This window comes from Ischnura elegans, chromosome X, assembly GCF_921293095.1.
Source record: "Ischnura elegans chromosome X, ioIscEleg1.1, whole genome shotgun sequence".
NCBI classification, from domain to species: Eukaryota; Metazoa; Arthropoda; class Insecta; order Odonata; family Coenagrionidae; genus Ischnura; species Ischnura elegans.
This window is the reverse complement of record NC_060259.1, coordinates 36,984,803-37,003,918: the sequence shown is the minus strand read 5'-3', so window position 1 is coordinate 37,003,918 and position 19,116 is coordinate 36,984,803. Positions and strand designations below refer to the sequence as shown.

General features: G+C 36.1%; 1 protein-coding gene across 1 annotated transcript; it reads right to left on the bottom strand.

The window, feature by feature from the left end:
• Positions 1 to 3,074: 3,074 nt before the first annotated feature.
• On the bottom strand, positions 3,075 to 18,785 carry LOC124171046. Its single transcript, XM_046550195.1, has 3 exons — positions 18,332 to 18,785; positions 13,566 to 13,700; positions 3,075 to 4,329 (listed from the first exon to the last, which is right to left on the bottom strand). Exons 1-3 carry the CDS (start codon positions 18,614 to 18,616, stop codon positions 4,159 to 4,161), a joined length of 591 nt encoding a protein of 196 aa, XP_046406151.1. The 5' UTR covers positions 18,617 to 18,785; the 3' UTR covers positions 3,075 to 4,158.
• Between the last annotated feature and the right edge of the window lie 331 nt (positions 18,786 to 19,116).

The following is a 19,116-nucleotide window of genomic DNA, read 5'->3' as shown; positions in this document are numbered from 1 at the left end:
ACCCTGCCATCTAACGGGAAAAAAGGAATCAACTACTTTTCTTCTCTACAGTAACAAATTGACACACATTGGGAACATTTACCCACCAAGATAATTTTATAAAATTCAATTTCGATTGCTTAATCATATAAAATATAAATTAATTAAAAACAATGGGCATTAAAAAATTGAAATGCTTCTATAGTCGTCAGCATTACACTCAGCGAGAACGCCGCACCTTTCAAGCATCAGGTCGGCCGTGCAATTTAGAGGATACGTTACCTTGCTATTATGTACTTATTTTGAAGTGCCCATAATCCAGTCTTTGATATCAATTCACACTTTTATTATAGGATTATTATTGTTTAGGGAATACTTACAATTTTGAATAGACTTTTAGTCATTATCAACTTCAATCACCATATCGCAGCAGGTATAAATTATTGTCAGTGGCAATAGATGTATAAAATAAATTTATAAATAAAATAGTATAAAAAATTCAACACGAAGCCAATTTGTTTGAATAAAAAAGGTGAAAATTACCTTTGCATAAGCATGTGATAAAACCATCTAGTAGAGAGATGGAGCAAATAATTTTTAATCAGTTGAAGTTATCAGTGTATAGCTATTTTGGCTGTATCTATCCGGCGCACGCAACACTGACATCCACACTCTCCCTTCCTTTTGGCCTACCACCATGGCCGCTGGGTCCTAAAAGAAGCTCACACCTCTATTACCCTTGGGAAAATTTTGTAACACATTTTCTGTTTACTTCAATTTTCGAGCTTTGTGCTAAAGTGGGATGGCTGATCTCAAAACTTAAGTTATATTTCTTCTACCAAGTTACTTCACTACACCTTCTCTGATTATGACTATGCTACAATGAGAGTAGACCACAGGAGGCATTATTGCTCTCCAATTGGCTCACATAAGCTTTATCAGAATGGCGACCGGTGGCCGACGCCACGGCGCGCGGGGATTGGGTTGGTGCGGTCTGAGGCGCAGCTAGGAATTAAGGGGGGTTTAAGGCGTAACTAACATTTGGGGGGTCTGAAGGTGTGGAATACCCGCGAGGGTAGGCGGGAAGGTTGGAGCCATCCGCTGGAAAATTTCGCAGACAAAAGGCTCAAAATGGTGATATTTACTGCTTTCTGAAGGATATTTTATTAAACCTTACACTATTCTATAAGTAATATTAATTCAACTAAGTGAAATGGATTAAGATTAAAAATTTCTCTGACCTCTGGGAGGGGGGTTTATCCCCCAAAACCCCTCCTCGTGCGTCACTGGGCGTGGTGGCTAGAGTGTTGGCTTCCTACCCCGTGGGCTCGGGTTCAAATCCCGGTGGTGGCATAGAATTCGAAGACATTACCCGATCCCTGCTTGAATGTTATGTGAAGGAAATTTAAAGTACAACACTCCGTCCGTCGGATGGGATGTCAGCAGTGGTCCCCTTGGCGCCTTTCTTTGAGAGCAGGCTGATGCCAACGCCGCTTTGCTCTCAACCCTTCCTTCCATATTCTGCACTTATGGCGCTAATGATCGCCTCCTCCAAGTACCATGCCATACAACCGAGGCGCGCCTTAGGAGCCCAGTGACATGTTCATAACGGTAAAGTTATGCAGGGGATACTATTAAGAGACTTGTTTAGAGGAAGGGGGTGAAGCTTTGTAATAGTGCGGTTTGCATACAAGGATATATTACTATTTTAAATCTATTTAAATTCTATTACCATACCTGTAAAAATAATTACAGGCAACCTTCCTGAATGTAAATTATGCAAGGTAAGTTTTCCTTTTAGATTCTTTCATTTGTAAATTCTTAATGACTTATGAGGCAGAAGATGATATCTTATAATTTAAAAAGTTCACCTAATCGACGCAAAAGAGTTAATTTTCTCATTCAGAGGTTAGGTTAGTTAGTCAAATACAATTCACACATCCAAGACGACTAAATCGGTGTCCCGCAGTGTTATCAAACTCATGTTTGATGTCGCTTAGCGTTTTACACAACATGAAGTCTATTCTATATCTATTTATAGTTTTTATGACTGTGTTCTTTGGTATTTTGTGGTGCTGGAATTGGGTGTCGTGAAGTTGTGTCGGCACATTACTAGTATACTTTCTGTAAATCTGTCTTTTAATTTATACGATGTTAATTGACTGGTGGCTATATGCCTGCTTTTACATGCCTGAAAAAGTTTCTAAGCCTTTGACTTTCTTCGGAAGACCGTATCTTTTAATAGATTATATACAAATTTCCTTTATGGGCATAACATGAGGTAAGTTTTCCCTACACATTTCTTCAATGAGTAGCATGAGTAGCATGCAGAATAGGTACTAGGGAAATTTGAATGATATTGCGATACCTTTCGCGGATGCTGTTTCGCGACATGAGGCGAACTTAATGAAAAAATCTGGATATCCTGCTGCAATAAATCTCCTCCAACGGTCATCTCATTGTTTTCATTTTCAAATGCGGGTTAAAGTACGACGTTTTTGGTAGATCGTTTTACAGTTTCGGTAAAGGATTTTCATCGTTTTGGGATGGACGTTTTTATCATCCGCCAGAAAATCACCAGACCCTTCAGGCATTAGTTGGGCCCAGTCACCATTCCGTATTTTACCTTGAAATCATTATTTTCTACCGATGTCCAAATTAATCCATAAGTCATTGATGGTAATGAACAGTCGTTGTAAAGGATTTCAATCGTTTTGGAGATAATCATTGTTTTAAAAAACTATTGGTCATAATGAACTTTAATCAACGTAGTAGACTGATTGTAGCAGATGCCTATAATTTTCAGCGGTAATTTAGATATAAAAATCCTTATAAATACTGAACTTGAAAAAATTGCAAAACAACGCAATAATATTCAAGAACGCGTTTTAATATTCATCATGAGCACCTTATGAAACCTGAGATAGAAGAAATATTCAATAAATAAATTGATATAACTTATTAAAAGACTCATTCATTTGCGATTATCAATAGCCATCAGGTGCTTCTATGTATAAAAATGATATTTTTAATAATCATACCCAACTTCAGTGCGTTTTAGGTCCTTAGGATTAAACTGAAATAAAAGTCAAAAGTAGTTCAAACATTTTTTTTATTTTTTTATCTTGCATAAGGTAACATTAGCATTTTCACATGCGTGTAAAAAATATTACAAATTTCAATGATATACGAATGTTTTCGGCATGCGTTGACTCATATGGTGAATACCAGAATCAAACCAGGAAATAGAAACGGAAAAGCAGCCATTTAACGGAGCCTTTTTGTTTTTGCAGTACGTCATTTCCACGAAGATGTCAGATTTATATCTATAATTAAAATTTAAGCTGGAAATGTTTTATCTTGATAAAACAACAGTTAAATGATTGGTGATCATTGGATTCAAATGGCTGACAGACATTGGTTATGAACTATTTCATCATAGTTTACGGAGTAAAATTTGTCAACGAACAAGGCAAGCAGTGTTCTATTGAATTGAGGGTCTTGTATAGTATAGCTTCGGCATCGTTTTGAAACAAATATCAACTTTAATATGCAATGCATACAGATATTAAAATAATGATGAAAGTGCACATGCAAAATCGGTAATTTATTCACAAAAACTCTTAAATTGTTTCTATTTCCTTTTGAGTTTGAAACAAGAAGCAATAGGTAATTCCGTCACATGTTTGTTTAAGACTGTGATAGAGAAATTATTAATTTTTGTAGTTTCGACAAAATGTGTTATCATAAGCAGAGGCTCAAACATTGTTCAGAGCCTTCATGAAAGTTTTCAAATTCCGCTTAGATTCACAAAGTTTTGAAGATGTTTGGAATCAATACACATATGAAGTTGACCTGACATAAAAACCGTCACATGTTAATTTAGGTTATATTTAGAAGGCATTTCTATAATTAATTGTGTTTCTGTGTATGTAATCACCTTCATTAATATTTATAGCAAATATCATGCACAGTTAGAATGTTTTCATTTTTTTATATTTTACAATTTTATCGAAATATCCTATTGCATATAATACTCTAAAAGTTAATCTGTCGCAAATGGAATCACCCAATAACAATAAAATATTGTCACCACACTACAAAACATATGTAAAATCTTTACATTTATAATAAAATCAGGAATTGAGTTAAAAACTCTTCTTTAAAATTCCAATTAAATTACACGAGTGGTGAGTAAATAAGACCACGTTTTCCAGTCATATCTCGAGATCCAATGTGATATTTCTCAATTGAGTACCACAAAAACAACGCCAAACAAAGACTGATACTCATGATTAAGAAGGCAAGCATAAAAACATTTGGCCATTCTGCAGGGAGCACGTCTACATCCTGAAAAGTAAAAAAGTAAGGCATTTAATTAGCTTCTCCTTAATTTTTACAATTTAGTTAAGCCTTTCATCATCTCGACTACTATATTTTAATGTTAATTTGTTGAATAGTGTGTTGGAGTTTAAGGTCTTAAAGAATTGACATGCAACTCTTTACAACGTGTCAGCATGGCATGGTATTTGGATGAGGCGATCGACAGCTGAGGTCATTTGCGCCATTGTTGTGTTTGAAATGTCTTCCACACAACGTTCAAGCAGGGATCGGGTAGTGAAAAAACCTGATGAAGGTAAACCGAAATAAGGACAAAAATTTTACGTGGCTGACGTGAAAATATACCCTCTTATACCCTCTGTATAAGATAACATACATTGCATCGTTTAAGGCTCTCATTGTTAGATGATTCAGTTAGTGGTCGATGAAAATGAAAGAAACAGACTTATTGTATCCAGGTGCATCTATCAATTCCCAGACAAGACACTGACGACACAACAACTGATGGTGAAGAAACAAGTTTTTCAGCATGCATTTAGCAGCTTAAGGAGTCAAAAAATGGAGTTTAAGGGAATGAAGTAATAAAGCTTCAATTTTGGACATGTTTATTGAAAATGCTCATGACATTAATATTGTTCTGTACGAATTGGAAGCTTATTCATTCAAAGATCGTGAGTTTTAAGTTTGGGCTGAAATCATAGGGGCATAGCTGCATGAAAATTTTAGCATTTTATGCATCTCATTTCAGAACAATCAAACCTTCGTATTTGTTATCCTTCCGAAATGCATAACTAAGTAGTAATATTCTTATAAGCAAAGATGGCGCGCCGCGGTTAGGTACACGTTTCGAGAAAAAGAAAAAATAATTTATGTGAAATAATGATAATGCGGGAGAAATGGACACTGAGACAAGTAAGGGAATCAAAAATGAAGGAAAAAAATAAAGCAAAAAATTCATGAAAGTGACTATTTACGGTATGATAGCATGGATGAGAAATAGTAAGCTCAATGCCCGAATTATATGCTTTAAATACCCCAAGTAATGGGATTACTTCGAGAAATATGAGGATGAGTCAATAATTTAGTCGCAAACCTGAATTGAGGAAAAAATAATCTGAGTAACTTTCTGAAATTGATTTTACTATTCACCCTGTGCATTCGGGCATTTATCCCACTTCTTTGCAAGTCCTTGAAAGCCAGAGGAAATACTTTGGTTGCTGTCGCAGCCAACGTATAATCTCATAGATGACGGCATCATCTGTACCAAAATGACGGCTACCCAAATGACATTATAGGCGCCCAAGCAGATGAAAATCACTTTATTAATTCAGGAGTGTACGTTGGATGGATTTGCTAGCAAAAGATGGACGCGTAAACGCAAACGGCATAAGGCACACACACGTTTTCTACTTATTTATTGATTCACCCTCGCAGAGTTGATATTAGACAGAACTCTACAAATACTTTAACTCCCGTCCGGCGATTTCAAGAAGCATATACATTTTAGAGATGCTCTTATGTTCTGCTACAAGTGTAGTGAGGAGAGCGAGGGAAAAATTATCATTTTTTAAGAGGTGGACATTTGGAGTTTCAACTGAAAATTTTCGCTATTTTCGTCAGATGGAATGTTTTTCAAATTAAATTTGTGGGTGACTTTTTGGAAGTTTTTTGTGTGCCCATTTTTTTCTATAAAAATTGACTTTTCTGAAAATCAAACTGAATCGAGGAACTAATTTGGGGGAATCCAAAGTAAATACATTCCGCAGCTGCATTATTATTTAAGAAATGAACTGAATAATATGTTTTCGTGGTAAAACTAAGATATTTATTTTAAATAACTTGTATCTACAAGATATATGAGAATTCTTGGATTGAGAAATTGAAAACGTCAGCCTCAAAATAAATACACCAGTTATATCATTTTCATTGTTTTTGAAAATTTTCCAATTTAAGGAATGATATACAGAATATATTCTCAGAAGTTTGTAGCCAATAGATGAGTACGCTCTTTTAAATTGAGCCGTTGAATTAACCAAACTAAAAAAATGGAGTATTCAAAGTGACTTAAAAGTGATCTTACATATATTATGCAGACTGTCACACAGGTTATGTGTCATTTTTGACATATAATTTTATTAGCTTTGCATCGAATAATATTAATGAAAATTAGCATTCTTATTGGAAAAGGTCAAATATTTTGTTGAGTGTAAGAAAAATTTTAAAATTTTGCCCTTTTGACCTCATAATGTAGGTCCAAACAAAAAAATTTGAATTTGCCTTATGGGGAACCAATGTTAAAAAAATCGAGATAGAAAAAAGTCTGTATTTTATTGTTGGTCGAGATATTATTTTTAAGTTTTTCGGAAACAAGAAAACCGAAAATAACACTTTTATTTAGGAAAACTCAACAGATGAACCAGTAAGGTCACAGTCACGGTCGTAAGGGTGACAAAAATAATAGCATGCCAACATAGGTGTCGATCCATGGCTTTTAAAGGGTGCCCAAGTCAATGGTATTGTCCTTATACCCGCATTATCCACTAATGGGGAACTTGCATGAATTTTTTTTATTTCACAGGCGGACAGAAAATTATTTTGTGAATACAACAAAGAAAACCGCATGTATATCTGAGTTTTCCTTCGCGAGATATTTAATGATAAATATAACGAATTTTAAAGCGCGGGAAAAACTCCCTCACCCCCCAAGCCACTGCCGACGAAGCCTCGATGACGTCAAAGGTGCCTAAACATCACGCGAAGCTATTGTTGTGATTGTTTGTAATAGTTGCCAGCAGTTGTGAGAGCTTCGTTTGTTAGACGTGTTGATTATTTTATATTTAAAGATAAATATCCGACGATAGAGGCTTGGAAGCCCTCATATTTTGCATTATTTATAATATTAATATCTGAGTAAGGGCATAAAATATAAAACTGGAGCAGTTAAACCAAAAGTTTTATAATACCTAAATAACATCGTTGCAGGAGTCTGAGCCACGGCCATTGGAAGGGGGATACGTTAATTGTAAGTTGATGTTATCGACGGCATATCATTCATTTAAGTATGTAATTAGAACGATTTTGATGTTTACTAATGTCCGCTTAGCTTTTATATACAATAACTTTATCCGTTTATTCGTAGGTACCGGAGAATTCGTCGTTTAGGACTGTCTGTGCTTGTATTATGGGGTGAATTCCAGTCAATGCAACTTTTGCTCGCTGATTGGAGACATCTAGGAACATTTTTGTGCCAAAATAGTGTTATTTTCAACGTGACGCTACTGCTAAAAATTACAGTGCCAGTGGTTGTAATGCACAAAGTTTGACAAGGTTGAAAAATATCGGCCAAGAGTTATCAGTGTTCCATCGTGATTGAATTGTAAAAAGTGCTATTACGCTATCGATAAATGTCTAACAAAGGTGTAAAAATTGTTAGTGGCGTGCTAATCTCCGTTGCTTACCGTAGATATGACATTTCACGATCACGCTATTAAAATAAAAACTGTGTGTGAAGTTTGTTATTCCATTATTTCAACGAATAGTAGTGAGAAAAGTCACCTGTGTCACTTGTGTGGGCTAATTTAAGGGTTTAAATCAGTGAATAAATAGTTGTTTTCATCATAACGAGTTCTGTTATTGTAAGTTGTACGTGATGAATATAAGAATGTGACAGTGACATCCAGTTTTTGATAAGAGTATTTGCCTATTTCCCACTATAATTTTATGGTATATGCTAGTATATTGTTTATGGATTTACCTGTATTATTGAAATAGGTTTTAGCTTGTGTGTGTGTTGGCAGCGGAACCGATTCGCGATTTCACATGTGGATTGTGTGCAGACTGTTTTGCTGTGAATTCGTACCGTAGGACGGATAGGACTACCTTCTCCGCTAATTCGGCGTTGCCAAATTCAACAGCACAGCTTACTCTAATGTCAACAGCACAGCATACGATCGTTATCCTCCAGTATTACTTACAAGTTTCTTTTACAACTCGATTTGCCGCCGACGTATAGCATTAATTTGTCTTAACAAATTCCATGAGAGTCGTGGCATCAATTTTTGGTGTCCTAAAAAAAGGCTGGTGTCCTAACACCCCATGCCACACGCCTTTTATGCGGCTTGCGGGGTATTATGTAGATGTAGATGAGTTTCAGGTGTACTAATCGAACGAGTGGCAACGTTATCATCCATTTTTCTGATAACTAAAACATACGAATTGAAACGCTTGTACTTCATCATCCCGATGCCGCATTATTAATGTCCCAAGTAATAATCTAGGCACAATAGCAATAGGAAAACTTGCCCAAGAATAACAGAACAAAATAAAGTGACGATGAGCGGCTAAATACTCCCTCAAAACAAATTTTACACCATGCGCTCAGCGTATTTCCCTACTCCCTACGGTTGTTTAGGCACCTATGACGTCACGCCTGGCCTCGGCAACGCTCGGGTGTCTTCGCGCAGTGGTCGGCTCAGAGAAAATTTTCTCGATTTTAAATGCAATTTTTTTATTTCTTTTGATGTTGAATGGAGAAACTGAAGGTATTTTTGCGAGCTAATGTATCCATTTGACTTATTCAAAATAGTTTTGAGAGCAATCTACGACCCATGCAAGTTCCTCATTGACCTCCAAGGTTAATGCGGCGGTAAACGTCAGGCCATCCAGACAACCAATGTGTCGAACCACAGGTTTTTAAGGGTGCCAATGTCGGTTTTGCAGTTCATAGATCCGTATTGTTGATTTTTTGACCTCCAAAGGTCATGAGGGGATCAAAGAGTTCAACGTCACTATGACAAACAACGTGTGCAACCATAGCTTTTAAAGGAAGCTCTAGTCAGTTTTGCAGTTCATGGATCTGCATTGTTGATTTTTTGACCTCCAAAGGTTATAATGGGGATCAAAGGTAATGGAGTTAACTAACGGTTAACTCAATGACCTTTGTTTCATACAATGCTTTGAAATATTTATGATGTTCGCAGTAAATCTAAGAAATTCTTTCGATGTTAAAAGGATTGGTAAGAATTTGTCGAATTCAAAAATAAAAATAAAAACAATACGACTCCCTTAATTATTTTTAATGGCCAGTTAAACTAAAGAATTTTATCATAAGAAATATTATATAAAACAATTCGTAAAGGTTTTTGACGCAAAGAGCTAAAATTTCAAATAAATAATACGGTATTTAAATTGATTTAACGAGGTTTTTAGTCCTATCATTGCTGGAAAAACACAACATCGTATCAAGATAAGGAAATTTTCCATGATTTTGAGAATTTATGACGTAAGCAGTTGAAAATTGAACTTAAAAATTTAGCGAATATAATATTATTTTAACGGTGAGAACAAATATTTCTTTTTCACATGGTTTAGTAAAGATTTTTTCTAAGAAGTAAGAGGACACGAAATTTAAAAACTTGACGAGAGAAGTTGAAACGGCATTTTAAAGGTCATTTGATGGCGAGTTTAAATATATCTTACGTTCCATTTGAAATTTGTGAATTTATTTCTAGAGAGCAGAGTGTAGAGGACAACAATTCATTTATGATATGACAAATTTAAATATTCTAACTTAAAAATGCAACGGATAAGTTATATTAACGGTGAAATACAGCTTTCGTTCATGATAAGTATTAGTAATTTATTCTGAGTAAGTAGTGGCGAAAGGATTAATAAGAATATGTGTTGGAAGAAGATTGAAAAGATAGAATTATATAAAATTCAGTTGCCTTAACCATGGTTTCGTTGAATTTTTTAAATAATTTTTTTCTTTTATCGAATTCATTCTGGAATAGTAGATCCCAAACATTAAACTCCTTAGGTATGAGTGGATTACTACGGCACAATTTACAGCCGAAGGTAGATTCGGTGTTCATAATGCTACGAAACCAAAAGCAACCAAAACTATACAATGGAATGCGTTCGGTTATTAAATAATTTAATAACCGAACTTAATTAGCTTAATGAATTTAATTTACAAAAAGTGTTAATAAATGTGATTCACGCGACTATACCCAATGGAATACTCAAAGATGAGGAAGTTTTCATTCCGAAGACTCCCATGATCCCAACCGATATGCCCTTAAGTTGGAACGAATTCAATTTCCCAGTCGTGTTGCATTCGCGATGGTAAATATCAAATCCAAAGGTGAGTGTTTGTGGCCTGAATCTAGAAACGCCATGTTTTTATCATAGTCAAATATACATGTTGCATGTTCAAGCGTTGGAAATCCATCCACTTCATTTGTTTTCCCGGCTGATAATAAAACAAAAACTGTTGTATATCAGTAGGTAATTTACTCAAGTGAATAAAGCCGAATTTTCCAAACCTCATTATACCTATCGTGCCACTTAAAAATCCTGCTTCATGGGGCTATTTTCACGAGACATTGAGCATCAGTCAAGCATCGCGCTATCGTTGCGTAAACTTGCCCCTAGAACGAGGCGAGACTTGGACCTAAAAACATTTTTTGCGGTTAAAAACGCAAGTACCCCACAAAATGAATGCATTAAATTTTGACTTCATTTACTGCTTTATAAAACAATGTATAGATATCCCATGTTAAGACATACAATTTAGAAAATTCATAGAAATAGATTCGCTTATGTGGTCTACCCTATGTAGATTGATTAAAAAAAAGATATTACTAACAAGTCATTGTATTGCCTTTTTTGTGGCTTCATTGATATTTTTTCTTAATTTTTATAATAACTCATAAATTATTACAATCACAACAGTCTGTCTACATTTATTAATAGTGTAACTATACTGTTCATTGATGACTAGGAGGTACGACATTCGCAGGGTTAGCTAGTACATTATATTCACGATAACTTTCTCAAAATGAAGTCATTCTCTTCCTCGGGTATATTGGGAGTATTCGAGCTCAGAATCAACAAAATTGAACAAAAGTGTTCAGATTAAACTTTTAAACTCCACGTCTTGAACTTCTTATAATTTCTTTGGTTATACTTCCAGTATTTCCCTTTGTTACACATCTAATATGAGAGGGAGATCTGATTAATGTGGTAACTAGAGAGTTGGCCAGAGAGTTTGCTTCCCACTCCGTGGACTGTAGTTCCGAACCCGGCGGTGGCAGAAACTTTTCAGATTCTGCCGATCCCTGCTAGTGTTGTGTGGAAGACAAGTGAAGCTCGACACTCCGTCCGTCGGATGAGACGCTAAGCCAAGTCCCCTTTGCGCCTTTCGCTAAGAGCAGGCTAATGCCAACGCCAGGTTTCTCTCCACCCTTCCTCCACCTACCATTTCCTCATGACTCAAATGACCACAACCGTCGATCTTCAAGTATCATACCACATTTAACATAAGAAACTTTTTAGCTTACTTCAACTCTTCTTTACCACTTAAGGCTTTAGTCGTACTTATTCAAATGATCGTGTCAATGTTATTACTAAGCCTTAGATCACTACTTTTGCTGGATGAATTTCAAAGCTCCCCTTGTAGCATTGGAAAACGTCGGAATCACGTTTGAAAGAAATTAAATACTTTTTTGTGAAATTTTACCTATATTATCGAGATGTCTAGCGGTACATAGTCAGCGTCGTGTAGTATCACAAAGCTCTTTGACTTGATCAACATATCTCATAAATGATTTGTCACAAGTCAAAAGAAATAAAATAATAATTCGAAAGGGAATTGGTAACTAGTTTTCCATCAGGGTAGTCTCTTCAGTCCCCAAAGAATCAAATTTTGACTACTAATTTCTTAGGGTTTATGTAATATAGAGTAAATGAATTACATAAATGTGCACTTTATTTAGGTCATTAGAGGCTAATAAAACATAAAATTTCCAAATTCTGAGAAATAAGTGCATGTTTTAGAACGCGTGCTCCTTTGAGTAGCTTCACGTATCGTGAAAACTAAGATCCTGCCCTTGATAAGTCTAACGCTGCGCATAAAAATGGGCTACATTCAATAAAAGGATACAGATTCCCTGAACAGTATTTCCTATGAGAGAGATTTCAACGCCCCAATAAATTGAACTGTTTTCGTAGTATGGGCCTCTCATGCGATAGATCGAAATGACAGTTCAGGAAAAGCGATGTAAATATTTGGGACTCAAGAATTCAATGGGAAGCAAACAAAAATCGGGAATTAATAAAGGGCAAACTTGAGACGGCGCCAAAGAACACAATCCAATAGTAGAAAGCTTAATTCAAAAGAAGGAGAAGTATAAATATGAGAAAAACATTCCTACCCAGGTACGCGAAGGACGCATCACCGAGTCTAAAAGTGTGAAACCCCTACTCCTTTTCCTTTACATTATTCCTCCAAACTCAGATAAAAAAATTAAATGATAGAAAAATGAATGCAAATCCGCCACTTCTGTATTCAATATTAAATTGAGATATAAGTTCAGACTTCAGCAAAATCAAAATATGTCCGATTAATTTTAGCTAAACAGAATGAATATCAAATTATATTATAATATATTGATTATGTCTCTGGAGCAGGCAAAAGGTTTCCATGTATTTATTCCTGATGTTTTGTTTTCGGTATGAGTCAATGGACATGCCCAGGAAGGAGAGGGAAAACATCTAGAAGTTGAAGAAATGGGAAGCCCGTACTTTACGGCACTCTTTGGACCGCAAAAATTAATCTGAAAAATTAGAACGTGTTTCAACTTTTTCACTAAATTTTCCATAGCGTGGTAAAAAAAAATCCAAATACTCAACAATTGACCGATAATTTCCGAGGATAGTCGACATCTTTGAACTCAATGTTATATTTATAATGCTCATCTATTTCTGAATTTGATTTTATATTTTTCAAGCGCTTGCATTAAAAAGTCATTCAACCTGTGGCCAATGCTTTAAACGAATAATTTTCCTTATATATAAATAATTGAGAAGGTTATGTTATATGTATCGTACACGGTTCTGACGAGGTAGTGTGCTCAATAAAGGGCCCTAGAGAAGATCTTACCTCGACATTATTCACTAAAGTTTCCATTCTCTGTTAAAAAATCAAATTACTCAACAATTAACTCATAATTACCGAGAATAATGGGCAAATATGAAATCACTGTTACAATAGTAATGATGTTTTTTTTAATTTAGTATTTTTAAAATGTTTTCATCAAAAAGAATCATTTAAACTGTGGCCACTTGTTTCTACGAATAATTTTCAAAATAAATATATATAATTAAGTTGGGCTATTATGTGTATTGCACACAGTTATAGCGCGGTAGAGTGCTCCATTTAGGGCTCTAAGAGTCGACCTTACCTGGACGTATTCCACCTCCTCGCAGATGCACTCCTCGTAACAATAATCTTCCTCTCCAGCAACATTTTCTTCAGGTTTGATTATCAAGTCAGAAGCTGCCCCGGTCTCCTCGGAATCCCAATCCTCCAAAATAAGCTGGAAAAAAAAACAAAAAAGTCATCTCAGTATTGATTTGGTACTTCAAAAAAAAAAACTCTATAATCACTTTCGCAGTGAAGCGATTCATAGGGGCTAACATGTGGAATTCGAATCCTGAAATCTCAATTGCCGGTCAGGCCAGTGGCACCACCACTAGTGGTAGGATCACTAACTAGCAATGTGAAACTAAAGTGAGTTGAAATCAAATAGGGTGGTTTTCTAATATTTTTTATTTGCCTTTATCGAAAGATTATTACTCTTGGAGTACGTATTTCACGCTTTCAGGCTTTTAAATAACGATATCTATTTTTCGCGACCAAATGAAAAGTCAATATTTTCAAGCCCCCAAAAATGGGACGGCTATTTTGAATGCTGGGAAAAGCCCGTGAGACGTCATTCTCGTTCCCGCTTCCTCCGTGTGAGGTTGCCTTGGGGCGACGGTATGTGCACCGTTGCGATGCAGGCTGCTGGCAGGTAGCAGAGTACCCTGCTAGCAGGTACATCTTGGCTTAAATAAGGATTTTTACTAATACCTTATCAAACGAAGGAAACTTTCCGAGGGCGAATAATTTTCCCCGGGCAACGGGGAAAATTATTCGCCCCAGGAAAACTTTTGAAAGACGACATTCCTGGAAATACGTTTTACATAATTTTGGTTCTTAAAATTTAACTTTAAGCTGATACAGTTATTATAAGTTAAAACAAGAAAACAATTTTAAATATTTTTTTTTAATTTTTCTGAGGCTTTTGGGGGCATCTATCACCTTCGTCCCCTCCATAGTTACGCCACTGATGTAATCTCATAGCAAAAATCGCAAGTCAATAATTCAATTTGGTAGATGGAAGGTAAAGTTTACTTGCAACGGCAACACCTTCCTTATTCAGCCTTTTTATCAAATACGCAGATAGGCTTCCGGTTGTCCTCCGCGTTGACTCATCTTCAATAAGACAGACGCCTTGCTGCCTCGCCGGCGAAACTGTCTTCACGCAGATTACAACCCTGAAGCCTACCTGCGCCTACTGCACCACTACGCAGAAGCCTCTATTAACTTCATATCAAAGGTTCGGACACAAATGTCTGGAAGTTGACTTCCAAATTTCTTGAGTTGGTGACGTCCTTAGAGTTCCGAGATATCAACTAGTTCAATGAGAACCACTCATAATGGGGAAAGAATAGTTCACAACAACGAATCACGCGAGACCGATGTGAGGAAGAAAGGAGTAGCTGATAGCGGAGGCCAAGAGCGCGTGACGTCCCCAACTTGATTGCAAAAGGGTTATGGCCGTCGATTTCTCTCCGCGAATACTTCGAGAGGTAAGCAATGAATCAAAAACGGAGAAATACGGGTCATCTTATACGTCAAATTCTATCGCTATAGAGTAAGAGAAAATTATTGAATTAGTTCATACGTGTAATGGACGCTTCCTTACTTTCCGCGGAAAACATTGCTCCTCTCACACGGTTAATGCAGAATTTAACAAAGATTTTTTAAACGGCTGCAACGTAGTGATGGAAAATGGTCGGTCAAAATATATTTGTCGAGGAATCGATTTAATATCGAAATTTAAAGCTTTTAATTTCAACAAAAATCTTAATTTGAAACAAGAGATCGAATAATGGAAAAAATTACGGTTCTTTTTTTAAAATATAGTATTTACAAAAATATATATAATTCATATGAAAACCGCTCAAAATATACATCTGGAGAGCATAAAAAATCTTTTAAGAATATATACTTGGAATTTTAGCAGTAATAATTTACAAACGCGCGCACATTACAGTTTTAGGATCACCGCTTCCAACCATTCGGCTCCACTAAATATTTAAGGAAGATCAAATAATGGAGATGCTTCCTTGATTATTGAGGACGTGCCTTTTCAATTTTACCAGCTTAAGTGAAAAGTCTTTCACATGGGACAGGTGACGTTATCATAGGGTGGTTGTGACGCTGCTAAGATCGAACGAAATGCCCATGATCGAAGTTGAAAAATCAAGTTTGGAAAGAAACTTGATGATCATCGCTAGATCTCGATTTCCTATATCTTTGCCGATTCCAACTCGAATTCCGATTTTCATCAAAATCTATTTTTCCATCACTACTGCTATGCCAACGTAATCAAGGAAATGAATTATTATTCAACAATGTATTAACATCCGTTTCCGCGATTTCTATGACAGAGCAGGACCTAACTATGGCCATCGAAACGTGGGCAGTGTTATACATACACCATTTGCGCACTCCAATTCCCTATTTAGACTCCCTCGAGCCTCATTCTTATATCTTTTATGATTTCCTGGGAATTTTTCACCGATTTCGAACGCGGTTTATGCAATTGCTTATGTTTTGAAATTCTATTCATGGTGCTCAGAACGAGATAACGGAGAGTACTTTTTAAATATTAACTACTATTCTTCTTTAGCTAGAGATAACTCATCATTCCCGCCCAATCCGATGACGTCTTTTCCGATGACGTATTTTTTGCATTAAACTTTTGCTCGATTCTCGATACGTCTAGAATGTGCTGGGTGTTTCAGAGAAAATCTGCAATATTTCAGTAGGTGGTAGAAGAGACAAATTTCAGTCATTTTTTGTCGGTAAACATGGGATCTCAACTTCATAGTTACTGAGACCTATGGCAACGGAAATATTTTTAGGATACACCTTGCGATTACCAGACAACGCTTTCTCTTGAGTAGCCAGCCTTTGCGACATTTTATTTAAAACTCTGGATTTTCATGGATATAAAATAATTACTATATATCGAAAATTTGCGATTATAATAGTCTGAAATAATTAACCATTGAGCTTAATTATTCGAGATATTCGAGCGAGTATAAATTATTCGATTGCGCAATCTCACCCATGTTTAGATTAATTGTTTCAGAAAATATAATAGCACATTTTTGTTCAACCTTAACTACTTAATATACTTAAAAATCCAGAAAATTAAATTAAATGCCGATAAGGCTGGATATCAGTGAAAAACCGTGTTCATGGTTACTGCGAAGCATGTACATCCAAAAAATTTTTCTATTGCATAGCTCAGTAACTGTGAAGTTGCGACCATATTTTAATTGAACAAAAAACTAAAAATTGTCTCCCCGACGACATTCTGAAATATTGTAGATTCCTTCTCACAGACCCTTGTAGAATACATTTAGAATATACACAATATTGTAGAACATTTTATTGAAAAAAAAAGATAAAAACTTTAAATTAGTAGGTACCCTCTAAAATGTAACATTGTTCCACTTAAGATTCAGGGAAATGCTAACTTTCGTTAAGTCTATATACACGGAAGGTTTCAAGGTGATAAATGTGATTTTATACGACTAATACGACACAAAAAAAAAATACGACCGGTTGAGTACGAGTGATTAGACATATTAAAAAAGAGTTTTTTTCTTCTCACAAGAGTATTTGAAAGAATTTTGTTCAGCATACCAACGCATATCCTAATAATACTAAATATTGCAAACCCGACTATCCTTACGACAATACTTTACTTATTAAAACTACCAGAATTAAATCAAATCCCATACAAAGTTGTTGTAATGCATCCTCTACAATGAATCTTTGAGATTAATTAAACGAGAGCTTTGAGCGCGTATCAACAATTCAATTGCGCAATATCAACCATTTTGAGATTGATTGTTACAGACAATTATTATCGCACAATTTTTCCATACTTAATTATTTAGTATCCTTAAAAATCCAGACTATTAAATAAAATGTGGTCATGGCTGCATATCAAAGAAAAACAGTTTGCATGTTAATTCAAAGAACATAAAAAAAATGTTTGCGTTGCCATGGTTAAGTATCTAAGGAATGGCGATCCGGTGTTTATGGATTAAAAAATTGCTACAAGCTGTCCCTCCTACCACATCCAGAAGTATTATAGATTACTTCTGATACTATCTGAACAGAATATACTCGATTCAACATTGGATTGTAACATAAAGTTGAAAATTTTACTTCAGTACTGTCATATACGAAATTTTATTACACTTGAGATAGATAGAAATGTTGTCACTGGTTTACTTTAGACACTAGGAAATTTTCAAGGCGATAGCGAGAATTTTAAACGGTAAATACAATTTTAAAAAACAAAACTACCGTTCAAGCAAGAGTGAAGCGACATATTAAGACGATGAGTTTTTTCTTCTAGCAAGGAAATATGAAATAAAATTTGATCAGCACATCAATACACATCTTAATAAGACTAAAGACTGAACACGCGACTCTGCTTACGACAAGGCTTCGTTCATTGTAACCACCAGAACAGAGAGAAATCCCATACAAAATTATCACAGTACTGCTATAATTCAAATCAGTGGCGGATACACATGGGGGGCGTATGGGGGGGCGCGCTCCCCCTTGTGGGACCGCCCGTATTGCCAAACATTGCAGAACCACAATTGTAACTTTTTTATATCATAAGATGGCATTGTCTTATATTTTTACCCAATCGCTTTAATTAAAACCTTCCTAAACTTTGCATGTGACTTGATTATTTTTTATTGTGATAGAAGTAAAGGTAACTCAAGGTATCTTTTGCGCCCCCCCTTGAGTTTATTCAGTATCCGCTACTGATTCAAATATAAAATTACAGAAAGGGCCACTTACCGCATCACACTCTTCATCCTCCATGTCCTCTGATTGGTCGTCTCCATTTTCAAAGGTATCGTCATCGTCCGCGGTGGCTTCCAAATCCACGTAGATCATTTGGACTGTCTCAAGCGAGTACTCTTCTTGGTCGACACCGGCTTGAGCGATATTGTACTGAAAGGCTCCTACTCCCCAGAGACTTGCGGCATGTTGGATGCGGTGGCCTTCCACAGACCCCTGTGGAGGTACCGGCCTACCAGCGGCACAAGCCAGAAGGGCAAGGACAAGAACTAAAATACGCATTTTGAGAAGACCGATTCACTAAAAGGTTATCTGCTGGAGTATCACTCGTCTATCAAAACACGATGCACAAAGACTTCGCGCCGCAAGAGAGACAAGGCAAGGGTAGAGTTATCGGAGAGAGAGACCAAGGCGTCCGTCTGCAGTTGTTGTCCGAAGAAGACTAGTTCAGCCAAACTGTGCCCCTCCAATGATGCTTATCGCACTGCACCCCACCGACATCACGTGACACCCCCCCTACTTCTTTCCGTTTACCGCCCGACCAATCATGAGCGTCCTGCTCCCCTTCTTTTCTACTGCCGCACCGCATCCACCGCCTTCTTACGGCGCAAAAATGAAGCTAAAGTGATAATACAAAAATACACGCATTGAAATTTCCACTTTTTTAAACTTAAAATCTTCTTATAAATTCAAATTAAAATGATCTAAGAAAAATAACTTGGTTTTAAATTGAGGTAATTATTTTTATTTTTAGTTTTAAAAACTCCTTAAGCCGTAGCGTT

Coding starts and splice junctions, on each gene's coding strand:
- LOC124171046 (XM_046550195.1), bottom strand. CDS start 18,616: ATGCGTATTTTAGTTCTTGTCCTTGCCCTTCTGGCTTGTGCCGCTGGT. Junction 13,701..18,331: donor AGGATGAAGAGTGTGATGCG/GTAAGTGGCCCT, acceptor TTTTTTTTCCAG/CTTATTTTGGAGGATTGGGA. Junction 4,330..13,565: donor AGGAGGTGGAATACGTCCAG/GTAAGGTCGACT, acceptor TTTACTTTTCAG/GATGTAGACGTGCTCCCTGC.